The sequence below is a fragment of the Podarcis pityusensis genome (genome assembly GCF_964106645.2).
Source record: "Podarcis pityusensis genome assembly, chromosome: Z".
NCBI lineage: Eukaryota > Metazoa > Chordata > Lepidosauria > Squamata > Lacertidae > Podarcis > Podarcis pityusensis.
In genome coordinates this window covers 4469620-4496691 of record NC_138044.1, presented here as the reverse complement: position 1 = coordinate 4496691, position 27072 = coordinate 4469620, and the positions used below count along the sequence as shown (strand labels likewise).

Below are 27072 nucleotides of genomic sequence, written 5' to 3'. Positions count from 1 at the left end.
TAAGTGGAAGTTGGGCAATAGGAGCAGTACTGGATTCCTATTGGTGTATCTACCTCCCCACTGCATCAAGGATTCCCTGCCCAAGTTGCTTCAGGTTGTGGTGGATGTTCTCCTGAAGACACCTAGTCTGGTGGTCCTACGGAATTTTAACATCCATGCTGACACGACCTTACAATGGGCCACTAGGGACTTCATGGAAAGTATGGGCTCCATGGGGCTGTCCCTGAAAAGGTTTGCTTCAACCCATAGCCATGGACATGCCTTAGACCTGGTGTTTACCTCTATGGATGTGGGTGATCTGACACTAAGTTCCAGTGGAAAAAAAGAAGTGCCATGGTCAAATCACTTCCTGGTGCAACTAGACTTCTCTGCAGCTCTTCAGGTGCAACTGCAGGGAGGTGGGACTGATTCAAATGGTCCCCCACTGCTTAATGGATCCAAATGGCTTCCAGAGGGTGGCGGGGGATGTCCTCTCCCATGCTGATGGCCTTTCAGTTGATTCGATTCTGGCCTGTTGGAATGTGGAGTTAACCAGGGCTATCAACTGTTTGACTCTAAGTTCTCTCTTCAGTTGCATGGAGCCCGGATGGCCCCATGTTTTTTCCTGGAACTAAGGGCAATGAACCAATTGCTGAGACAGCTAGAGTGCCAGTGGTGAAAAACTTGTTCTGAATTGGACTGAACACAAGCTCAATGTCGAGTCTACCAAGTGGCGATAGCAACAGCAAAAAGGACCTTTTTCGCTGCCTCTATTGCATCTGTGGAAAACAGCACCGGGAGACTCTTTCGGGTGTTTTTTAGTCTAACAGAACCACCTTCAACATCAGTACCTGGTGAGGAATCCAAGATCTCCTGTAATGATTTTGCAAAAAAATAAAAAATAAAAAAGGCAGATAAAATTTGGAAAGTGGTAGACTCCACCATGGTAGGAAAGTGCCAGAGCTCCATCTAGTCAGGTTGCATGGGATCAGTTTCAACCTGTTACCTCTGAGGATGTGGAGAGGCTGCTTAGACAAGTGAAACCAACTACCTGTCTCCTTGATCCCTGCCTATCCTAGCTCATAAAAGCAAGCCAGGGAGGGCTGAGCATTGAGCTCTGTGTTTCCCAGACCTTCTTTAAAAAGCAGTTATTAAACTCATCTTTTAAAAAACATATTTGGACCCGACATTATGGCCAATTATTGCCTAGTATCAAATACTCCATTCCTGCACAAGGTGATTTAGCAGGTAGTTACTGAACAACTACATCTGGAGGATGCAGACCATTTGCATCCCTTCCAATTGGGATTCAGCCCCCATCTTGGGACTGAAACTGCTTTGGTCGCGCTGGTCGATGATTTCCAGCAGGCTAGGGAAAGAGGTGAAAGCTGTTTCCTGGTTCTGCTGGATCTCTCAGTGGCTTTTGATACCGTAAACTATGGTATCTTCCTGCACCATTTAGGAGGGTTGGGAGTTGAGGGCAGTAGTTATGCAGTGGTTCTGCTCCTTCCTCCTGGGCCATGTCCCGTGTTGCGGGGTGAGTATTTGGACCCCTGAGCACTCAGTTGTGAAGTGCCTCAGGGCTCTGTCCTCTCTCATGTGCTTTTAAACATTTATATGAAGCTGCAGGGAGAGATCATCAGGGGGGTTGGGGCTGAGTGTTCACCAGAAGGCGGATGATACCTAGCACTACCTCCTTTAAATTAGAACCAGTGAATGTGGTGAATGTCCTATGGGTCTGGAGGCAGTTAGAGGATGGATGGTGGTTAACGGATTGAATCCTGACAAGATAGAAGTACTGTTTCTAGGGGGCAGGGGGTGGGTGGGGGTGGAGGACTCCCTGGTCCTGAATGGGGACACACAGCTGTGCAGGTCAGTTCTGTGTCCAGGGCAGCTGTCTACCCGTGCTATTTGGTATGCCAGCTAAGACCCTACCTGCCTGTGCTCTGTCTCACCAGAGTGGTGCATGCCCTGGTTATCTCCCACTTGGACTACTGCAATGTGCTCTATGTGGGGCTATCTTTGAGGGTGACTTGGAAACTACAACTAATCCAGAATGCGGCAGCTAGACTGGTGACTGGGAGTGGCTGCTGAGGGCTGACCTTTAAAGTCATAACGACCTTGGTCCTGTATATCTGAAGGAGCAGCTCCACCACCATCGCTCAGCCCAGAAACTGAAGTCCAGCACCAAGGTGGTTCACTCACTGCGAGAAGTGAAGTTGCAGGGAACCAGGAAGGGGGGCTTCTCGGCAGTGGCACCCGCCCTGTGGAATGCCCTCGAATCAGATATCAAGGAGATAAATCACTACACAACTTTTAGAAGACATCTGAAGGCAGCTCTGTATTAGGGTTTCTTTTAATGTTTGATGTTTTATTATATTTTTATACGTGTTGGAAGCTGCTAGGGCAACTCAGCCAGATGGGTGGGGTATATTATTATTATTATTATTATTATTATTATTATTATTATTATCATCATCATCATCATCATCATTTCTCCACCATGTGATAATCAAAGGTTGATTGCCTCTGTGAAGACTCCTCCTGAGCTTCCTAGAACAATGGCCATAGATAAGCCATGAAAAATACTGTCTGCCTTGCATTGAAAGCAAGGGGGAGAGCGGATGATCACAATTTGCGACATGGATCCCATGTGTCCAGTGCAAAACCACCGTACAAATGACAACAAAGCGAACTATCACCTTCTACTAAAACAATTATGCGGCAGAGCCCCAGCTACTCAGGTTCTGTAAAACTCTTTTCTCCGCTAGAGTAAAGGAGAGTTAGCTGGCAGGAGCCTCAAATAGTCCTGGCAATCCTTCCAGCCGTTTGGCTCCTTCTCCAAAACTAGGATTTTTATTTTCCTTTTGGCTCAATCCTGCCGCTCCTCGAGCCACCCAACCCTCCGGTCTTGTCTGAGAAAGGCGGTGCCTGCCAGCTGGCTCCAGCCAGGTGAGCCGGTGCCCAGTAGATGCTCCCCAAGGGCGCATAATTTGCAAATCAAACAATTTTTTAACAAAGTGGGAGGGAGGGAGAGAAATCAAGTTCAGGATTCATTTAATGCAGATATTTAGTGTGGGGGAGATAGAGGGAGAATGAATAAAATAAACAACCAGCCCCTAAAGCTTATGTTGGCTGCATCCTTCTTGGCAGGCTGCTCTTTGAGTAGAAGAAGCCTCTTTCCCCTTGCCAGAGTGGATGGGGGAGGTCAGGGTGGAATAGGGCACAGCCAGATAGGAGATTTGAAGTAGTGCAGAAGCTCAAGGGAGTTTTTGCCTGGGCTGAAACCAACAGTGGCCACATTCAGGATCAATACACAGCCCCCACTCCCACCTCAATATGATTATCTGTCACATTTCTTTCACTTTTTAAAGCTCATTGAGTTTTGTAATCCTGTAGAAAGCCAGTGGTGATATGATGATGATGATGATGATGATTTATTATCTGTACCCTTCCCAGGGTTTCCCCAACCACTCTGGGCGGCTTCCAACAGAGATTAAACATACATTAAAACCTAAGTCATTAAAAACTTCCCATATAATGGTTGGAGTGTCAGAGGAGGGCCTGGGAGACCAGAATTCGAATGCCAGCTCAGCCATGAAGGTCAGTGGATGACCTGGGCCAGTTTTCTTTTCTTTTCTCAGCCTCACCTGCTTCACAGGATTCTCGTGAGGGTAAAATGGAGAATTAGGGGGGGACGGACATACACTACCTCACACTTCTTGAAGGAAAGTTGGGATATAAAAGTAAAAATGAATAAAACCTTTCCTTTTATATTATGGGCTATACCCATGCTAGTCATACTCAGAGTAGGCTCACTGAAATTAATGAGCATGACCACACTCATTGCCCCCTTGCTCATGAGGTAGTAAGGGTGGTTGCCTTTTTCTCCATTGAAAAGTACATAGAACTGAAGGTGAAAGTTGCAAGAGTTATGCTTTTTCACTTTGTCTGAAATAAAAGCTTCCATTATCAGAGCCATTAGAGGGCTGAAGCAGCAGTGGGACACCTCTCAGGCCCTTTCTATGTGGCCCTCAGGACTAGAGATATAAGAAGCCATCGTTTTCCGTTCTGCCCTGTGTTTGCCGCAAGCAGCATTGCTTCTCCCTCGCTGCAGTTCATATTCTGCCAAAAACTACCTTATCCATCTTGCTGTCCAGTGTGTCAAAATTCCATAACGTGTAATTAATCAATTTAAATGCTATTAATTTGCATTTATTCATTTGACCAGAAATGAATTAATTGCATCAGTTACATCACCATTACATTATTCCACCCCATTCATCTCAACGCAAAGGAAGCACAGTGCAAACATGGGGGAAACATGATCAACAACATGTCGTTTGTTGACTGAAAGCAACAACAACAGTGAATACTGGTTGTATTCAATGGATTAATTTGCATCCTGAACATGGGATAAATAAGTAGAGGTTAGTAATAGCTGCTCCTATTTCCATTTTCATCAGAATTCTCCAACAAAACTCCTCAGGACTCACCCTGTGAAATCCTTCCTTAAGGACTTTTGCCTGGCTGGAATGCATTCTTGAATGATAATGCCTGGATGGGGAGATCTCCGGGTGGCTGTGCAGAAGAAGCCTCTGACTTTCATATGAATTAATTTTTGAATGCAGCCTAGTGTACACACTTAAGGTTCACATCAATTGCCCCACCCACTGTTGCCTCTCTCCCCACTGAAATGCAGCTCTCAGAAGATTCCTCCTAACGGAATGTGGCCCTGGGGGCTAAAAAAAGATTCCCTGCAGCTAGGCTAGAAGCGACTTGAACTGCTTAAAGTATAAACAAAGCTCCCCCCCCAAAAAAAAAAACTTTTCAGAAGTTGAAAAGTAATGACGGGAGATTGGTTCTGTTTGTTGCTACAGTTTTTCTCTCCCCCAAGCTAAAGACATGAAGATTTCAGGACCATTTCCTCCCAAGTCATCTTTGTAATTATTTGTTTATATGGCCACAGGTGTGTTCCATTATTATATCCATGATATAAGTTAGCAAGCTCATGATTGCTCCTGTTACCCCCAGCTAAGGGCTGCTGGTGCACAGACCTGTTGTTTAGAGAAATCCCTATGGAATTGGCACAGGATTGGGGAAGAGATTTCCAACACATATAGGAAATGACACACAAGGAGGGATTGTCAGAGAATGCTGATGGAAAAGGATGAAGAAATTGCTGCACTTCCTGTGCTCATATGTGGTCAGGAAAAGAAATCAGTCAAAGGAATAAAATTGGGATCCGTCCACATTGCTATTGTTTTAATCTGCAAATGAAACACAATTAATGGTGGAAGCAGGGTGTGTTCACATTTGCTTTGATGTCTCCTTCATATTGTAGAACAGAAGAGAACAGAAACTGTGTGGATTGTGACAAAGACAGGCCAGAAAACCTTTCCCCATACACTTTCTCCACAGATTGCATAATTTTAAAGAAACATATCATGTTTCTTCTTATTCACCATTTCTTTAAACTGAAAAGCCCCTAATACTTATTGGAGCTGTTTGTCTTTAAACTGGGCTTGGACCAGACATCCCTTCAAGTAAAAGTACATCTTCAAATAGAAAACTAAATTGAGGATACATGGTCACCCTACGGAGAACCCTAAGTCTCATAAATCCCACACACCTATAATGGTCACAAGTGTGGCAGGAGGAACACTGGAATCTTCCTTGTTCTGCCATGCCACTGGTCCATCTAGCGCAAATTGCCTACACTGACAATACTGGTAACAGAACCCCAAGATTATAGGCAGGAGCTGTTCCCAGGTCTACCCTGGAGACACCAGGGCCTGAACATGGGACCTCCTGCCTTCAAGGGAGATTCCCTACCACTGAGTTTGAAAGTGGAACGGACTCCCTCAGAAGGGGGTGGGCTCTCCTTTATTGTAGGTTTTAAGCAGAAGTTGGGTGGCCATCTGTCAGGCATGCTTTAGCTGAGATTCCTGCATTGCAGGAGGTTGGGCTAGATGACCCTCAGGGTCTCTTCAAACCCCACAATTCTGTGATTCTATGAGTTACAGCTGGTAGAGACAGAAGTATGGGAGAAGTCATCTAATGTGCTTGTCATTTTGGGGCCTTCAGTGCTTCTGCCGAAGGATTGAGTGCTGCCTATGTTGGCTGTTGCATCTCTCCACTTCTTTTTTGAACATGATTTTTTAAAATGACTTGTCTCCAGTTGCTGATGACAATGGGATGGTGGTGGTTTTTTACAATGACACACTAAGAATCCAGAGGCATCTCAGAAAAAAACTGCTAAAAATCACCCAGGATTTCCCACTGCACATCGAAGAGCAGGATAAACAAGATTCCCATTCACATGCTGCTTCTGCCCTCACCCAGGAATTATTGCTTTGCCCACACATTCCTCCTATCTGCTGCAGTTCTGTTGCACTGGGAAACTGCAGAGGAGGAGACAGGGGGGTGGGGTGGGGGTGGGGGCGAGGGAAGCCTCATCAAAGTCCTGTTTCCAAGACCGAGTCATCATGTTCCTCTCATGTCCCCACTGAGCTGAACTGCCCTGGAAAAGTTTCAACCTCTGACTCACGTCCAGCACGTCTATTTTAATCTTTTTACATTCTTACATCATTCCAGGAGGCCCAGTTGTACAATAGAGCAAACAAAGAGCCCGCTGCTCCATCTATTGAGATTTTACAGCAATCAAGAGCAGGGATGTATAAACATCTGGCTTTAGATCCTCCCCTCTGCTTGTGTATACATTGCTCCAGAGAAAGAGAGAGATGTTTCAAGAGATCCGTCACAGGGAGAAAATGCTGATAAGCTGACATGGAAGAAATCATCCCTAGAAGGAGTTGCACTGAGGACAGTGATGTATCCTGCTGCAGATGAAACACAGAGGCAAGGTAACAGGAGATTGACTCGGTGCCCAGTTTAAGAACAGGAGAGCCTGGCTGCTGGATCAGGCCAAAGGTCCACTTAGTCCAGCATCTTGTTACCTCACTGGCCAAGCAGATGCACCAATGGGAAATCTGTAAGCAGGACCTGAGCACAGTAATACCTCTCCCCATCTGCAGTTCTAGGCAACTGGTATTCAGAGGCATATTGCCTCCAACAATGAAGAACATAGCCTGCCATCATGGTTGGCAGTCACTGATAGCCTTGTCTTAAGTGTATTTGTTTAATCCTTTTTAGAGCCATCTAACTAGAGATGCTGGTTGGACAGTGTTCTCGAAGCTACCAGCTTGAGTCTGACCAAACTGCGGGAGGCAGTGGAAGACAGGAGTGCCTGGCGTGCTCTGGTCCACGGGGTCATGAAGAGTCGGACACAACTAAATGACTAACCAACAACTGGAGATGCCAAAGACTGAGCCTAGGATCTTTCTGTGTGCAAGCAGATGCTCTATCACTGAGCTATGACCATTCCTCAAAATCTTTTGTTTTATTACTTCTACCATCTCTTTTCTCTACCACCCACCAAACACCTGGCACGGTTATCCACTTGGTTGTTGTGTTTTCACTGGGATTTTGTTTGTTTGTTTTATGGTCCAATTACAGATTCAAGAAGCAGGAAGATGGCATTCATGGCTGGCATAGGTACTGGCCAATCAGTGCTAAGAGAATCTAGCTTCTGCTACATTCTGCTACATTGGGGGATGGGGGTGTTTCCTGCTAAGCTTGATCCAGGAGGGACAATTAGCACACAAAATCCAAAATGCATGACTGCATTTTCATAGCAGGCTTTCTGTTGAAATTATGCAAGGTCAAGCAAATTTAAGATTAATTTAAATTATTTGTCATGGATTACTTTAATTCCATGTTATGGCTTTAGATAGTAATTGTGGGTGGTTTTATTAACCGAGGAGGAGGAGGAGGAGGAGGGGAATGAAAATCCTGACTTCAGCATGAATATATATTTGCAAAAGAAATCCCAACATCCCCCAGAGGGAAAATACAACTCCATTTATGAAAATAAAAACAAATGCTGTTAAAAAGTGGGGGGTGGAGATGGTGTTTTTCAATGGAAGATTGCACAAGTCAAAACAACAGCTGGAACAGATTGAGTGTGCAGGCACACTGTATGTAAAACTGTTTCAAAAACTCTGACCAGACCCCCTTACCTAACAACCGTTGCCTTGTTTAGTTACTCTTGAGTCAGAGATTTTCTCCAATCTTTCTTTTCTTTTCTTTTACAGTTGTGTTCGCCTCTGATGTAACCAGCTGTCATTAACTTTGGCAGATGCTGTTATTTTCCTTTCCCACCCCACCCCCACCCCTGTGGATCCTTTCTTTTTCATTGAACAGAGGTAGGTAACCCTTTATCAGCCTGAGGGCCCCATTCACTTCTGGGAAACCTTCCAGGGGCCACATGCTAGTGGTGGGCGGAGCCAGAGGAAAAAAGGGGCGGAGCAGCAAATGCTAACTTCACCTCTTACCACAGTTTTGTTTCTACACCCTGCTCACAAATCCATCCAGACAGGCAAGAGGCAATACCAGAATTTAAGCACATATTCCAGCTGGGCAAAAGTACTTAGTGCCAGTACACAGCGTGACCAGTGGGGAGTTTGGCCTGGGGAGATGGGGTGGGGCTGTGGATAATCACAAGGGCCACATAGAGGTGCTTGGAGGTCACATTTGTCCCCCAGGTCTGAGGTTCCCCACCTCTGCTATAGATGATTAAGCATGTGGACACCTGCAGTTGTGCAAGGAAGCACCTTTTTGTGCAACGGGGCAGGGTTGCAAAACAGGGCAAGGAGGGAAGAAGTAAGAGGAGGGAGAAAAAATACATTGTTCACTCTCCAAGTGTTTTATAGAGGAAGACTTTACGGGGCTGGAGACCCATTTTTTAAAAATTGGGCTATGTGGAAACAGAGACAGGAAAAGTTATGGGTGGACAACACAACCAATGGTTAGTGGGGGGTTTAAAATTAAAAAGGGAAGAGAAAAATGCACTGAGACAGTAGGATTGTGTAGAATTTCTCAAATTCCCACCTGTCAATTATATGCAGTGCTGTTTTTCTAGAAAAAGAAGTGCTGGAACTCACTATGAACACCTCCCTCGTTCTCTTAGAATAGCAATGGCGCCCACCTGAGAGGTGCCGGAACTGAGTTCCAGAGAATTCTGGCTGGGGAAAAATCTCTGATCATATGACATATGACACATGCCACTCTGCAAAAGAAAATCCAGGACTATGCTCTAGCTGCGCTCCCAATTATTTCTATGTGGCTCCATCATCAACATCATCTTTGGCAATTATTCATCCCTTCTACCCCCTCCCCCCCCAAAAAAACCCTGCCTCAAACTGATTTACAAAAATTTAGGATATCAAACAGTTCATCAAACTATTTTAAACCAAACTCACAGAACATAAAGAAAATAAAACAAAACTTTCTGAACTTGTTCACCCAACAACAAGAATATACAGGACCAAGAATATAATCAACTCCACAGAAAGCTGGGGATCGAAAAACAGGCCATGGATCTTGCTGAAGTAAGATCTTTAATTCAAGCTAAATTCAGTTCCTCCTGCTGAATATAGAGCTCTGGTTTTGCCTCCAGCACCTTCTGCTGCTCTTGAGAGAATGGGGCTGAAAACATGAAGGAAGCTTAATCCTAGTTTTGTTCCCATCCTCCTCTACAAGGAGCAACGCAGGCTAAGGAGGAGGAGGAAACAGAGGATGCATAACCCCCTGAGTCAGGTGGGGGCTGACTCAGGGCAGAATGAGGTTTGGTGCAGCAGAGCCCCATTTGGAAAATATGGACATGCCCTTTATAAAACCAAACAAGACTTCAATTCCCAGCCCCATTAAACAACATGACACACAACCAACTGTTCCCTCCCTGCAAAAAAACACATTCTGTCTGAGATTCCCACCTCCACCGCCCCCCTCCCATTTTTAAACTGTTTAAAACAAAGTCTGCATAGTAGACGAAGAAAAACTTTACCGGCCTACCCATCTTGCCCCTCTTCCCAGGAACTCCGGGGATTCCCTAGAAAACAAGCAAAGGGGGTGGGGAGAAAAAGTATTAACATCTGGTGGAAGTCAGAAGGAGACACAAAGTCCAAATCAAAAGAGAAAGGGGATTTTTTTATATAATATTTTTTTTAAAAAAAACCAGAAACAACTACAGGATTATTATGGGCCAAATTGTCAGCCGCTGGCTGTCAGCTGCAAAAGCAAGCAAATGTGGAGGAAGAGGATCATCACTTAGGCTGAGGAAAGACACACACATACACACACCCAGGGCAAGGAAACTGAGGCATAGCTAAGCAGAAGGAATAATTAAGCTACCGGTCTGGAACCAAACGAAAGCCGAAGCCAAGACTTGCTCAAGAAACTCTGTTTATGTTTCCTATTTGGTGACACACAGAAGCATTAGATCAGCGGCTCCAAATTCCCCCTCATCCATGCAGACGGCACACACACACTTTTCCAGAATCTGCCTTCTCAATAGAGTCCTCTAGGTTTTGCCAACGAAATGGATGAGGTGCAGGAAGAAAAGGGCTTCATTTGGGAATATGGGCACAGTGCTGATGGGGAAGAGCTATTAATTCTAAGACGGGCAAGACCCAGGTTCAAAATCCCTGTCTGGCCTTGAGCCTTGGGCCAGGCACTAACCACCTCTTTCCCTACAGCCCCCTCCCCCACCTCAGGTGTTAAGATAGGCAGTGGAGACCCTCTTGTTAGTTCCACTGCCCTTGGAAGCTTACAGGTGGGGAAGGCCCAGGAGAAGGCCTTCTCTGTGGCATCCCTAAGATGTGGAATTCCCTCCTCACACAGGTGCATCTGGATTATGGCATTTCCCTTGTACAATGTAGTTTTTGTCATATGCAGACTGCACTCATCTTTACACTGGCCTTTGAGACCTGATATATCAGTAGTTCTCAAAGGGTGTGGCAGGAGACAATGGCAAGTGTGGCAGGAAGATTCAAGGGCAAACAATATTCTATTTGGGGAATGATTCACGTTCTTATCTAGCTGCCTTGTTTATACTTTCTGGCTGCCCCGTGATCATATCATAAAGCAGTTGTGGTCTGTGTTATAAATAAAGTCTTTACCTTTACCTTTACCTTTACCTATAACTCAAGCACAGCTAGGAGTTGTTTCTTTTTGTTTTTCAATGTACCGTATTTTTCGCTCTGTAAGACGCACCAGACCATAAGATGCACCTAGTTTTTGGAGGAGGAAAACAAGAAAAAAAAGATTCTGAATCCCAGAAGCCAGAACAGCAAGAGGGATCGCTGCGCAGTGAAAGCAGCAATCCCTCTTGCTGTTCTGGCTTCTGGGATAGCTGCGCAGCCTGCATTCGCTCCATAAGACGCACACACATTTCCCCTTACTTTTTAGGAGGGAAAAAGTGAGTCTTACAGAGCAAAAAATACGGTATTTCTTATCAATAAAGAAGTTGGTATGGTGCAAGCAAATTTTTATTCTGAAAGTGGCCCAGAGAAAAAAGTCTGAGAACCACTGGAACATGTGTGTGTGTGTGTGTGTGTGCGCGTGCGCGCCCAAATCTTTTAACTGCAATTTGCTTTGACTAACTTTAATATTGCATTTTGCCCTGGACCTCATGATGAAAGGCAGATAGGAAATCTATATACTGTAACAGTAACTGGATAAGGTACCTCATAGGGCTGTTGTAAGGGGGGCAGGACAAAAGGACTACAGACCAAGGTTGGCCCTGAGCATTTTGCCACTAGAGGCAAACCAGAAAATGCTGCTCCCCAGTCCACCACCTCCTCTGCTGCTGCTGCACACCTGGCAGCAGCAGTGCACTCACAAACAGTGGGTGTGCAGTGGAGGAGAAGCAAGCTGGACTGGCTGCCTTCCCTAGTTATCCAGAACCTGCTGCTATGAGGCAATGGCCTTACCTTGCCTCAAAGGTGGGCTAGCCCAGGTACAGACCCTTTCTGCTCCTTTGAAGAAAGGTTAAACACAGAGGGCCAGGGTGGGAAAGGAGAGCCTTCTTTGGAAAAATAAGCCAGGAGGGGTGATGGAAGGGAAGAAATCTGGTGGCCCCAACACACAGCAGGACTGGCTCACGACGTTTTGAAAAGAAGTGATACAACGCACCATGTTTATATTTGGTAACCATAACATTTCCTTGTTCCATACAGCACCCGTTTCCTTCACTTTCAAATGGGGTGGGTGTGGGGCAAGGGAGGGTGAACCTCCCCACTGAATTTTAGGGGTGGGGACAAAATTCAGGGTGGGGTGGCAAAACATGGCAAAGTATGGACCACTCCTCCCGGCAGACCCCTTCCCCCGCTGCCCCACTCTCACACTATGAAGCTGTCAAACCCACAATCAGGGGAAAAAAATACTTAGGAGGGCACCCCAAATGTGTTACTGATTCTTTGGGGGAGGTTTCCCTTTGCAGTCCAGCTTGTATTCAAACTGGGCTGCAAAGAAAACTCCATCATGAGCAAGGGATTGGCTGCACTAGGAAGTTTCTGATGGGGAACTCCATAGTACAGCTAGTCCCAATGGGACTTAGCACCAGTGCTGATCAGGTGATCAGTGCTGGCAGCACATCTTACTTTGGGCAGAATTTGGCCAGTGAGGAGTTCACAACTGTGCTGGATGTATGTGGGGTTTATAGGATGGAAACAGAAGCCACCATTATCAAATTTATTCCTCATCAATAAATTAAAATAAAATATCCCCACCTCCAACACACACACACACACACACACACACACACACACAGTGTGCATTTCAGTGAACAATAGGAAATAAAGTTCTAAGGAGTAACATTTCCTGGCTCTGGTTTGGTTGCCTTTTAGTATTATTATTATCCACTAAATTTTTATATTGCTCTTCATCCGGGGATCACAGAGCAGTTTATAATTGGCTCTTCCTCACTTTCTTTATAGCGGCGAAAACATTGGATGAAATGCTAGGGGAGGCCGACAGTAGAAGATACCAGGGTGAACCCTTCCATTAGGCTAAGGGAGACAACCGTCTCAGTCAGCTGATTCTGAATGACATGAAAGGGTTGTTTATTCAATAATAAATGGGAAATAAATGAATAATAAAACTGTTTGATAATAAATCAGATCTATAATAATCTTATAATAAATCATATAATAAATAATTATTATCTATTATTATTTATTCAATTTATAAGTGGCTTTCTATGTTAAAAGACTCTAAGCTACTTACAAAACTTTACAAACATAAAAAATACACTTAATTATAAATCAATAGGGTAGTATTCAACTTTTACTCAGAGTACACCCATGGAAATTAATGACCATGAATAAGTTAGGTCCATTAATTCCATTTGGTTTGCTCCGAATAAAAGTTAGTTGAATGCCACCCATAATAAATTAATTGAATAATTGCAACAATAAATAGTAATCATAATAAAATATAAATTAATGTGACCATTATTAATTAATTAGCACTTGCTACATAAAAGGCCTCTAAGTGACTTATTATACTTTAAAAGCATAAAACACAGTATGAAATAAAATAAAATAGGTTAAATTAGTATTATAAAATGCCAGAGAAAGGAAGAGGCATTTATGGGATTTTCAAATGCCATAAGAATGTGGCTATTTTGGGGTACGATAGACCTTGACTTCTGGGGCACAAGCATGTTGTGCTTCATGCAGAAAAATGTCTTGGGCTGGCAGGCAAAGCAACATGTGCATCTGTCAAAGAATAGAGAAGATCAAGGCAGCCACCAAGACAGGCAGCGGCGTGGACAACATGAGAAAGACAAGACAGACGACTTCCGGGGGCGGCGCGAACGGCAATGGCGGTCCTCTTCTGAACGGGAGAGGAGGCTCCGCAGGCAACGGGTCGTCCGCTACGGCGAAGCGGAGACCCACTTCGGAAAACCCCAGGCGGCAAGAGCCTGGGGTCCAGAGGCTCGGTGGGCGCCAAGAGCGACCCTCCAAGTGTAGAAGGAACCCCGTAAGGGGCTCCGGAACACGGAGGGGGGTTGCGGCGCTGTGAGCTGTTTCACAGCCTGAGGAGCGAAGCCGCGCTGCTACTGTCGGTGAGCGCTGATCCCTTTTCCTGCTAAATTACGGATCCGGACGAAAAAGCAACTAATTTGTGAGTAAAAGACTGAATCACTTGAAATTTGAGATTTTAAAAGGGAAACTTGAATTGGCTTGAACTTGGCTGTGAGCGGAGAGACGTGGAAGCAGGAAGTCCGTCTTCCGCAGCCATTGAACTTGAAAAAAAAGCAATCAGCTGGAGGAGTGGAGGCTGAAAGAAAGAGACTTTAAGTTTTACAGATCTAAGCATCTATTTGAACTTGCATTTTAAAGTAAAGACTTTAAGTTAAAGATTTGGGATTTCTATTTGCACTTGACTTTCCTCCTCTTATTGGATTACAAATTAAAAGGTGAAACCCAGAGTCAGGAGCTGCCTGAGTACTAAGGGAGCTGTCAGTACTGCAGATTTGGATACTGTATATTGGAACTTGAAACAATCTGAGGGTATTGAGACCTTTTAAATTTGAAACATTCTTTTTGGAGATAAATAAGCACTGTCTGCAACAAGGTGACCATTTATAAACTCTGCTAAACATTTGTATTTGAAGGTTCTTGGACATTAAATTAGACTCTGAAAGACAGATTAAGCTCCCTCTAGAGGATTGGATTATAACAGTGATTTTACATACACTTTTTACTTTCGATTCCTTTGCTGTTTGCTTGCTCTGGACCTTTCCATTCCCATGGGAACAACTCAGTGTGACCTTGACTGACAGATAACGTTGGAATGAGTGGCACAAGAAAAAGAGGGAGAGCTAAACAAACAACTCTAACAACTCTAACCTCAGCTTCACAGACACGCAGATCATCTGTGCCTACTTTGCCCTCAGAAGTGGAGGGTGAGGGCGAAGCAGAGCAGTTACAACTGGAAGATATGGCCTCAGGAGCATCTGCTTCTGTACTAGACAAAATCTTTGAAAAATTGGAAGCTTTGGACAAGAAAGCAGATGCGCAATCAGCAAAGATTGATAAAAATACAGAATGTCTAAATAAATTAACCACACAAGTGGCACAGAATGCACAAGCAATTGGACAGCTAACGGAGGCCTCAGCAGAAAATCGGAAATTGACTGAGGACACCAGACAAAGATTTGAAAATTTAGAGCAAGAGGTAAGACCACTCACTAAACAAGTTGGGGAACACCAGATTTATCTCTCGATGATAGAACTGCGAAACCGGGAGAACAACTTAAGGATTAGATCACTACAAGAGGCAGAAGAAGGAAATCTAACTGAGTTTTTGACCAAAGAATTCTCCAAGTTCTGGAACTTGGAAGAAAAGGACTTTAAAATTGTGTCAGCTTTCAGACTTGGAAGATTCATAAAGAAGGAGAGGCCCAGAGACTGTTTGATAACATTGAGATCAAAGGAGGAAAGGGATAAGATTTTGGGACTACACTTTGTAAAATCACTGGAGGTGTTGGATAGAAGAATTGAAATTTATAAAGATATCCCAAGACTACTGCTTGACCTTAGAACCGCCTATTCTGAACTTGTTAAACTATTAAGGAGCAACGCAATTCCATTCAGGTGGGAATTTCCTCAAGGATTATCTTTTACCTTTAGAGGAAGAAAGGTCAAAGTGAGAACACTGGAAGAGAGAGACAAATTCCTGTCTACACACGGAGAGGACCTTCAAAAAAGAATTGAACTACCTTCTGGGCCTGAGGCAACGCCAATACCAACATCAGCATCTGTGGAACCTGAAGACCCTGAGAAGATACCACCCCTTGAAAAATAACCAGATAGTTCAGGATGTCTCTGCAACTGTTGAGCTGGAATATTAATGGTTGTAACATTCCGGAAAAAAGGAAGAAAATATTTCATATATTAAAAAAAGAACAATTGGACATTATTTGTTTACAAGAAACACATGTGACGAGGCTCCACAGAAAAGTGTTAATAAATAAAAGATTGGGCCAGGAATTTGTATCGTCGGACAAAGTTAAGAAGAGAGGCGTGGTGATATATGCAAAAGAGAGCCTGTCACCTAAATTCCTATTTAAAGATGAACATGGAAGAATTTTGGCTATTGAGATACAATATCAAGGAGAGAAACTGCTGATATTAGGAATCTATGCACCTAATGAAGGGAAATCGGAATTCTACAAGAAGTTGCAGGAGACAATGCTGGACTATCTAGACTACAACAACATCATAATGATGGGAGATATGAATGGGGTCGTATCAACTAACATGGACAAGTCACAAAGTCAAAATGTTACAAAAGACGGCAGACTACCTAAAACCTTTTTTGAAATGACTGACAATATGGATTTGATTGATATTTGGAGGACAAAGAACCCACTAGGAAGAGAGGGAACATTCTTTTCTGAAGCCCAACTGACCTGGACAAGAATCGACCAAATATGGATTTCTAGAGGCCTGGCACCTAAGGTCAGAAAAGTGGAAATCTGCCCAAAGACCTGCTCCGACCATAATGCAGTAAAGATGGATATGACACTATTACCAACTGGATCCTTTAGATGGAAGATGAATGACAATTTGTTTAGAGATCAGGAAATTACCAAGAAGGCCCAAAAAGTTTTGAAGGACTATTTTGAGATAAACATGAATAATATGGTGGAAAAAAGAATAATCTGGGACGCAAGCAAAGCTGTAATGAGGGGATTCTTGATACAACAGAATGCAGTGAAGAAAAGAACACAAAATGAGAAAAAAGATAAGATTTTGGATAAAATAAAAGAATTAGAGAAGAAACTAAGAGTGAATCCGAAGTCACAGCCAACTCTGAGAGAAATTAAACTCTATCAAACACAATATTCTAAATTGATAAATCAGGAAATTGAATGGAAGGTTAAATTAATGAAACAAAAAACGTTTGAGTCGGCGAATAAATGTGGAAAACTGCTAGCTTGGCAGTTGAAGAGAAGACAAAGATTAAATACTGTTACAAACTTAGAGGTTGATGGAAAAAACATTCAGAATCCAGTGGACATTAGAAAGTGTTTCCAGAGATACTTCAAAAAACTATACACTCAAGGGCCGCAAGATGATGTTGAGATTAAACAATTTTTGGCAAAAAATGGATTATCTAAATTGTCACAAGAAAATAGGACAATCCTGAATTCTAAAATAACACGACAGGAGATCGAACAAGCTATCCAGAACATGCAACTTGGCAAATCTCCAGGACCAGATGGGCTGACCTCCAAGTACTATAAGACATTGAAAGACTACTTGATACAACCTTTGATGGAGGTCAGCAATGAAATTATGGAGGGGAGGAGGGCACCGGAGTCGTGGAAGGAAGCGTTTATCACATTAATACCAAAGTCGGAAGCTGAAAAGACACAACTTAAGAACTACCGTCCCATCTCTCTCTTAAATGTGGATTACAAAATATTTGCAGACATTTTGGCAAATAGATTTAAAAAAGTTTTAAATGAAGTAATTCATAAGGACCAGGCTGGCTTTCTCCCAGGAAGACATCTGTTTGCTAATACAAGGAACATTATTGACATTTTGGAACTTTTGCAAACAGATATAAATACAAAAGCAGTTTTAATTTTTATAGATGCGGAGAAGGCCTTTGACAATATTTCCTGGAAATTTATGATGGGAAATTTAAAAGAGATGGGAGTGGGACGGGGTTTTGAGAATGGGATTGAGGCGATATATTCAGAACAGAAAGCTAAACTGATAGTTAATAATGTGGTTACGGAAGAGTTTAAAATTGAAAAAGGGACACGACAAGGTTGCCCTATCTCCCCTTTGTTATTTATTTCGGTTCTGGAAGTGCTATTGAACATGATTAGAAGGGATCAGTTGGTGGAAGGAATTCAGGTCGGTCAGAAACAATATAAATTAAAAGCTTTTGCAGATGACCTGGTTTTGACCTTGCAGAAGCCAGAGCCCAGTACGAAAAGAGTATTACAACTGATTAATGACTTTGGTCGGGTGGCTGGATTTAAATTAAATAAACAGAAAACTAAGGTTTTGGGGAAAAACTTGACTAATACAGAGTCAGAACGGTTTCAGAATGAGATGGAACTTAATGTGGTGAAAAAAGTAAAATACCTAGGGGTAAACATAACAACAAAAAATCTAAGTCTATTTAAGGATAATTATGAAAAATGTTGGACAGAAATTAAGAGAGACTTAGATAGTTGGTCAAAATTGAAACTTTCTTTGTTAGGCCGAATTGCTGCTATCAAGATGAATGTATTGCCAAGGATGTTGTTCTTATTTCAAACACTTCAGGTTTTGGACAAAACGGAGTGCTTTCAGAAGTGGCAGAGAGATATTTCCAAGTTTGTCTGGCAGGGCAAAAAGCCCAGAATTAAGTTTAAGATATTAACCGATGCAAAACAAAGAGGGGGCTTTGCCCTGCCAGACTTAAAGTTGTATTACGAAGCCGCAGCGTTTTGCTGGCTAAAAGACTGGCTACTTCTTGAAGACACTGATGTGTTAGATTTGGAAGGGTTTAACAATACCTTTGGATGGCATGCATATTTATGGTATGACAAGGTTAAAGCAAACAAGGCCTTTAAGAACCATATTGTCAGAAAATCATTGTTTAATGTCTGGTCAAAATATAAAGACTTGCTGGAAAATAAAACACCAAGGTGGCTTTCACCTTTGGAAGCCAAGGCCCGAAAAAGACCCAATATGGAGGCTAAATGGCCAAAATATTGGGAAATACTAGAAAAGGATGGAGACAAATGGAAATTGCAGAGTCTAGAGAAAATGAAAGACAAAGTGCGAGATTGGTTACATTACGCTCAGATCAAAGAAGTTTTTAAAAATGATAAGAAATTAGGGTTCCAGGTGGAGAAATCGAAACTAGAAACAGAATTGTTAGAACCAAAGATTAAGGTACTTTCAAGGATGTATAACTTGCTGCTGAAATGGAATACACAAGACGAAACGGTTAAATCGGCTATGATAAGGTGGGCACAGGACATTGGGCATAATATTATGTTTGAGGACTGGGAGAGGTTGTGGAGTTATGGATTGAAATTTACTGCATGTAACGCCCTGAAAGAAAATGTAATGAAAATGATTTATAGATGGTATATGACCCCAGTTAAACTTGCTAAAATTTACCACCTGTCTGATAATAAGTGTTGGAAATGTAAAGAGTGCGAGGGAACGTTCTTCCACCTCTGGTGGACTTGCCCTAAAGTGAAGGCGTTCTGGGAAATGATTTATAATGAACTGAAAAAGGTATTTAAATATACCTTCACTAAGAAACCAGAGGCTTTCCTTTTGGGTATTGTCGGCCAAGGGGTGGCAAAGAAGGACCAGACATTTTTTATGTATGCAACAACAGCAGCAAGGATACTTCTCGCAAAACACTGGAAAACTCAAGATCTACCCACACTGGAAGAATGGCAGATACAACTGATAGACTACATGGAACTGGCTGAAATGACTGGCAGAAGAGAGGATTGAGGAGGACTGGAAGAAATTTAAGAACTATTTACAAAAGCATTGTAATTTGAGCGAATGCTAAATAAGATGCTAGACTAAAACAACTGAGCACCACTAAATTTAGAAGTTTTTTTTAAGAAAATAAGTAAGACTGTGAAAACTTAGCTCCTTTTGAGAATTATATGATTTTGAAATATAGAAGGGATATAAGATTTTAAATAAGATGATAAATTGCTGAAAAAACGTTTCAACGATGAAAATGGGAGCGGGAGATGTGAGGAAGTCCAAAGAAAATGTGAAAATATGTTAAGAATGATGTTACATTGTTTATTATGTCTATTTTTATTGTAAAATTTAATAAATTGCTTTAAAAAAAAAAAAAGAAAGACAAGACAGACAGCAGTTTTGGCACAAAGAAGGCAAAAACTCACTCGTTCTCCGTCAGCACCGGGCAGCCCAAATAATCCTGGCAGTCCAATGTACCCCTATGGAGGGAAAGGAAAAAACAAAGAGCATTTTGTCTCCTCTGATGCGGTGGGCTGGGGTCAAGTCCTGTCCCTTGGGAACAAGTAAAGCATCTTCCAGCGCTGGTCCAGGGAAGCCGTGATGAAATAAACCTTGGGGCAAGTGTATATGCCCATGGACTGCATGGTGCTGGCTTCCACGATGTAGTCCAAGGGCACATACCCTCACACCAGGGACCATGAGGACTCCAGGAAGGAAGGCGCCAGCCAGCTAGGGCCTTACCTGGGCTGGCTCAGGGTGGACCTGGGAGAAATGGAGCTTCGATCCAGGTTAGCTATGTGTGTGTGCAAAAGTTTCTGCTGCTGGCATTTTGTGTCACAACCCCACCAGGGAGGAAATAACTAAGACCTTCAGGAACCAAGGGAGAATACAGCAGGGATGGGGAAGATCTGTAGCCCTCTAGAAGTTGTTGGGTTTCCCATCAGCCACAGCCAGCATGTCAAATGGTCTGGGATGATGCAATTCGGAGCACCAACAACGTGTGGAGAAATGCTGGGGGTAGCTGAGTCATTAGAGCATGAGACTCTTAATCTCAAGGTTAAGGGTTCGAGCCCCGTGTTGGGCAAAAGATTCCTACATTGCAGGGGGTTGGACTAGGTCACTTCCAATCTACAATTCTATGATTCTATATAAAGCTACCTTGTACCAGGTCAGACCACTAGCCTGTCTAGCAGTTTATCATCTGCAAGGATTCTTGCAGCTCTCCAGGGCGTCAGACAGGGGACATTCCCACCCTACCAGGAGATACCAGGAATGGAACCTGTGACATTCTGAGTGCAAAGCAGATATCTTAACACTGAGCTATGGCCCTTTCCCATAGGGCTCACCCACATCCTTGAGTTTGAGGGTTAAATGCCTTTTTTGTACTGCAGGTAGATGTACTTCACAATGACATATGGAACCCTGGAAACCCAGAGGCTCTTCCATCCTATGTCTAATGTTCTCTCCATACCCAATTTGCAGATTAACTCTGGCCAGCCACCTCCAGTGCCTTCTCATTCACCCAACTAATAATAATAATAATAATAATAATAATAATATTAATATTAATATTAATATTAATATTAATATTAATATTAATATTTATTTATTTATACATACCCTGCCCATCTGGCTCTCTCTTTCAGAAACTAACTACTAAAATGACAATGCCCCCTCACTCTTTGAGGATGGAAATGTGTTTGTTATCTCCATCAGACTTTTTTTTTAAGGACAGCTGGGGGATAGGCTGTGTTGTGGAGCAGCCTGTCATTACAGGATATTAAACAGCTGATCAGCCCCTTCCCCCACCTTCTTCCCTTGTACAAGAATGAAAACCACTGATGGGGTCAACCTTTGTTTATCGCTTGCAATTTTCCCGGTGATGAGAGCCAGCTGGTAGCATTTACTGCTCACAAGGAAAAAGAGCACATGACAACCAGGGAGATGGATTTATTGGCTCAGAGCATCATGTTGATTTAGAATTGCAGTGGAGAGTAGGAGGCAGTTAACCGGAGCTCTGCTTCTTTCAAATAAAAGTGAAGAAGAGGAGGGTGGAATGGAAAAGAGGCAGAAGCTTCTCATAAGTGAACACTCAGGATGAGCCAGCCCAAGTGAGGGCACAAAGCAGTATTGTGCATCAGAAGTGTTGGCCTTTGCATGTGGGTTCAAGATGCTGGTTCACTGTTAGAAGCAGAGGTGTCAAAATTTGGCCCCTTGAGTGGCTCCCTCCTTACAAAGCTAAGCTCTGGCGCTAGAAAAGCCCTTCAGGATTAGACCAAAAGTCCACCTAACCCAAGCGGGGGACCAAGACTTCCCCAGGTTGTTTGCTATCACAGCAACTGCAGTCAGGGATAGACTGCCTATGAACATGAAAGTTCCATTTTGTTATCCTGCTAAACCAAGGTACTGGGCCTCAGGCCCAGGGGCCAGATGTGGCCCTCCAGTCTTCTCCGTGGCCCTCTGGACTCTCCCTGGGCCCTGCCCTGTGCTGTCTGCTCAAGTGCTTTGCTGACCTGATGGCATCTTTGAGACTTGCTCATGTCCTTTGCACACTCAGACAGGTGATGGAGCTGTGTGGGGTGCAGTGCAGGTATAAATACCTGGTTTTTGCATACCTGAAATGTATCCTGCACTAAAGGTAAAAATTGCATCTGCTGATCCACCTACCTTTTCCTCTGCTCCCACCCACCACTGGTATGCAGCAGTTGAGCTGAAAACAATTCTCCACCCTTGCACCAGGCCACTGAATCTGTCTAATCAACATCTAAAGATTGGATCCTACAAACCTAACAAAGCGAAAGGAGAGAGAATATGCAGGACTGCCTTCAGTTAGGCCAAACAGCCCATACTTTGAGGCAGGGGTGATAAACCTTTTTGCGCCAAGGGCCACATTCCCTTCTGGACAACCTTCCAAGGGCCACATGCCATTACACCAAAGATACTCAAGGCAGGTGTGATGCAGGGCCATGGGTGTACCTGGGGGAGGGGCACGGAGGGGCACATACACACAACCTAAATAGGAAAACTGATAAAAATACATAGCAAACTGAGGTTCTGCCCCCCCCCCCCAAATCCTGACTCTGCCCCTGTGCAGGGCTGGTGAGTGCTGTGGACAGAGAAGAGTTCTAAGAGTTCAGACAGAACTGGAGAGCCACATCCTGTCTCCTGGGTCAGAGGATCCCCTCCCCTGCTTTACAATCTTCTTCACAGACCCTGCTCAGGTGCTTGCCTGTGAGGACAATCAGGCTGATGAAAAAGGATCTTGCCCCGCAATTGTAGCAATCAGTTCCACCTGGACATTAAGCAACTCCTCTCCCTCACAGTTTTAAATGGGTCTAGAAATCCCACTTCTTCCCTGCTGCTTTTAATGCATGGATTTAAATTAGGCTGAAATACAGTATTTATAATGTGACTTAGTTTTGTGCTGGGTAGTTTCTGTCATTTTTGTGCAGGCTTTTTAAGGTTGTCTTAAACTGTGATTGGTTTTCTCCCCCAATCTATGCATTTTGCATTGTTTTGGTGGTTTGTTTTGAGCCTTTTGAATGTTTGTCTATGTGGTGGGAGACACACCCTCCCTATAAGTAGTAAACTAACTCAGTAGGGAAGCAGGGTGGGCAGTACTTTCCTCTTTGCTTCAGGGCAGGAGGCAAAGTGAGGCAACCGCCTCAGGTGACAGATGCTAAGAGACAGCAGCGAGAGTTCCCTGGCTGTAGCAGGGCTTGCCGCAGGGCCTGACCTGGGGCCCTAAACTAGTCTGCTGCTTCGGATGCAATGTAAGCTCCTATTTCACCCACCAGTGCTGAAGTCTCATTCAGCCACTAGTCCAGCCTGCATCTGTACGTTGAGTAGAGAAGGAAGAGGCCATGACGTCTTGTCCTCTGCCTCAGGCAGCAGAATATAATGGGCTGGGCATGCCTTGCTGTGCTTGTTTTCCACTTACAGGGCAGGGGTGGTGGTTCCACCACAGAGCCTAACCTCAGCATTTCTAGCATCTCATCTTGGAGCTTAGCTACAGGCCGAACCCAACAGGCATCCCCCAGCTTCTTCAGCACGTCAGTTACATGCTGCTTGAGGATTTGTTGTTGCCAAAGACAGCAGGCAAACCTATGCAAGAGTTGATTAGGCAGAGCAAGGAAGAGTGGAAGAGAGGCATCTGCTGAGACCTTCCTTCCTGCACACCCACACCCACACCCACCCACCCACCCAGTGAATCCACTGCTATTGAATTCCAGCCTGCCCAGGGGCTGTTGCTCAACCATGGGCAATTCCTGCAAAACCTAAGGACAGTAAGCCAAGGGCAGGACAGCTGCAAGGGAGGCTGGGCCTGGCTCAGCCCCCAACATGTGCCAGGACAGAATGACTGGGAAGATACTGATAGCCAACAAGCAGGCTCACAGCAGTTCATGGACACTTGGAAGCAATAGGTCCCCAGGCAATAGGACAGGCAAGGCTAGTTCAGGGAGAAGGTAACGTTTGCTGCTGAGACACGGACCCACTGCTCCACACAAACCTGGCAGCAAGCCTTGGACTGCTTCCTTTTGCAGCAGCTGCTGGCAGGCAGGAGCCAGGGCAAGCAGATCAGTTCCAGCTGCTCCTCATTCCAGGACAGCAAGTCTCATTGGCCCAGGCATTTAAAACCCAGAGCCCTATAGCCTGGCAATGACCTGTGCTCCCTGTTTACATGTGTGCTTTCTCCCATTCATGCCAGGACTGCTGGTCTTAGAAGTGCAATGGGCCACTTTACTGTCAGGGGTTCCTTAGCAGCTGTTCTTCGCTGTTTCCAGAAGTTATAGGAGTGAGTGATGGCTGGTCCATTAGGGCAAACAGGTGTGCTTCAGCCCCTCCTCACCTGCTTGCCTTCCAACTTACAGTCAGTTCAAAGAAGAGTGCTGGTTGTCAGCTTCCTTTTCTTCCTTAGGCTCAGTGCAGAGTTCAGCAGGGCAGGGAGGAGGACCATGGGGCGGCAGGGGTGGGGGAGGACACCAGAATCTGTTGGCTCCGGCTTCACCTACTGCTGGCTCATTTGTCTTTCACCCTACTGGTCCAAGTGGGCCCCAGTCACCACTGCCTACTAGTTCCCTCCTCGACCATGTCAGTGGAAATGTATAAACAAGGCTCTCTCTCACTTACCCGGCTGCCTTTTGGACCAGGTTCTCCTATAGGTCCAGGTAAACCCTGAAACACAAGAAGGGAAAAACAAAGCAAAGCAAAGCAAGAAAGACAGATAAATGTGGACATGTTAGAACTTTTTTAAAATACACAAACACACAGACAAACATCTGCAACAGTTCCAAAGCAGAGGCTTCTCTTTGCAATTTAGGAGGCAGTCCAAGAGATAGCTCGGAAGGAATTCAGAGGGGAAGAATTATCATCATCACAATAAGCCTCCGGAAACAAATGCCCTAATTGTTACAGGGAGATGGCTCTGCAGGCATTCACATTTTAAAACAGAACTCATAGTTAATTGTGCTCCATTCCAGAGCAGCTCAGCTGCAACAGAGGAGTGGACTGAATGCAAGAAAGGAAAAGCAAAGGCTGGCTGATATCAGATTGTAGTAAATTGCTCACGCACATGTACAGGCTACAGGTTGACCTCTGTGCTAATATATTAAGAAGCTATCAGCTGCATTTATCATAAGGTAATGGAAAGCCAGGCTTAAATCCCAGGCCAGCAACTTTCAACCCTGCTCTGTCAAATTAGTTTTTTTGGGGGGTGCGGGTGAGAGTGCAGAGGTTTTCCTAATTACAGGAATGTGATATTGATGGTAAACAGAGGCAAGTTAAGCCCATGGCCAATGCTTAGCTCTGATAGAAAAACTGAGCATGTAGGTTCAGAAGCAGGAGACTTCTGGAAACCAGCTGCTGTGGGAAAGGCAATGGAGGTGGCTGCCTGCCTTCACAAAGGACTTGTCACAGGGGAGGTGTTGGGTGGTATCAAGCTTGTACTAAAATGCAAAGTGAAACCAGAGACCTACGTGTTGCTGCCCTACATCCACCTTCCCTAACCTGGTGCCCACCAGATGTTTTGGACTCCCCTAATGGGAGGCTTTGAAAGGCTTTTAAAACCTCTATTTTTCAATGGCTTTTAACTGATGTCCTTTTATTGGCTAGGCTACAGGGCGGCTGGGGGTGTGAACATGCCCTCTAGCGGTGGCTCCCACTACCCCTGACCACTAGCCTAGTTGGCTGGGGCTAATAGGAGCTGCAGCCAAGCAACATCTAGAAAGCACCATGCTGGTGACTCCAGCTTTAGAGGCATGTTTCAAAGGGGGATTTTAGTCCCAGTTGGAGCTGGAGAGAAAGGGAATAAGCCTCCTCTTCCCAACAATGTCCACCCATCTATCCACCCATACCTGCAACAATTAAAGATGAAACAAAGGCATAGCTGAACACTACATGTTACCATGTAGTTTGACTTGCAGAACTCATGAGGACTAGGAACTTACGAGAATCTCAAATTCTGCATCATTGCAAGGGGTAAATTAAAAAAAACTGGCAAGATGAATAAGGGTTAAGGACTATTTGTCTGGAAATGTAAAGCTCATCTATTCTCACTGTTGAAATAAAATATTCCTATTTGAGACTAGGGAATAAGGAAAAATGTATTAATTTCAATCTCTCCCCTTCTTATTCTTCCATCCTTAAGTTTTGCATCTGTGTGTGGGTATTCTTTTGTGCAAGAGGCACATTTCTGCTAGCCATTCCCTTATTTTATGCATTTTTTCATGTTGCCATCACTACTGCAAGTACTTTTGTGCACCATTTCCTATCATATGCACTTTTTTTTTATTTTTTGTGGCAAGCTGTGTCACAAAGTTCAGACACATGTGAATTACAAAGGGCAGCTCTGTTTCAGTTGCTCATGGGCTTAGGGGGTATAAATTAGGTGAGCTTGTACTAAAATGCAAAGTGAAAGAGATTTCTCTCCCATTCCTATAATAAACTTCCTTGGTTATTTACTCTATGCCAGTTGCCAGACTAAATGAAATTGAACGATCTCCTTCCACCTCCAACTTCCATCACCTCCAATTCAGGAAGCTCTGAAAGATAAACCCAGATCCCACTGTCAAAATGTTTGTTTGTATGCTTCTGCCATCAGGCCAAAGTTAACAACTTTGCCTCCGACGCCTGAACCAAAAAGAAGCCAAAGCTTCCAACTTTTCCACTGCGATGCAAAACCAAAACTTGCCAAAAGAAGAAGTAATGAAAGCACCGAATAAGGAAAGTAAACATAACTGAGACTGAAGAGGTTAGTGTGGGCAGCTGTACTATATTGGTCCCAGAGGATAAGAAACAGCGCTATTCTGCGCCTTCCCCCCTTTGAATAAGCTTCTGTTGGTGAAAAAAGCACACAAACCTTTGGCTTAGACAGAACGTTTCATCAAACAAATGGGAAAGCTGGAAACTTACAGGGAGAAAGCATTCTTGGTGTCTCATGGCCTCTATTGCTGTGCCTTGAATAAACTTTTTGAAAAGTTTGTTGAGCCATGCAGGGATAAGTGGACATTGTGGCACATTGCTTGCTTACTTATTTATATTTAGTATTATTATTTACAGGAACGTACAACGGGCCAAAACAACAAAGAGTCTTGTGACACATGCCAGGATTTCTCTATTAATAACGAAGAAAGAAAACTGTTGATTGATGGTGACAGCACTGTGTCAGGTATGAATCTGAAAGTCAGTTCCACAATCTCCTGCCCATTCAGAATGA

The 27072-nt window shown here is 44.0% G+C and overlaps 1 protein-coding gene across 4 annotated transcripts in view; it reads right to left on the bottom strand.

Annotated features, from left to right (window-relative positions):
- The window catches only part of COL27A1 (collagen type XXVII alpha 1 chain), a 264834-nt gene that overhangs the window by 163725 nt on the left and 74037 nt on the right, over positions 1–27072 (bottom strand). For all 4 annotated transcript variants that reach the window (XM_080990772.1, XM_080990773.1, XM_080990774.1 and 1 more), the window contains 3 exons: positions 24489–24533; positions 19784–19837; positions 9887–9931 (listed from right to left, as the gene is read on the bottom strand). In XM_080990772.1, the coding sequence (XP_080846898.1) occupies positions 9887–9931; positions 19784–19837; positions 24489–24533 (144 nt within the window). The remainder of the gene's footprint in view (positions 1–9886; positions 9932–19783; positions 19838–24488; positions 24534–27072) is intronic.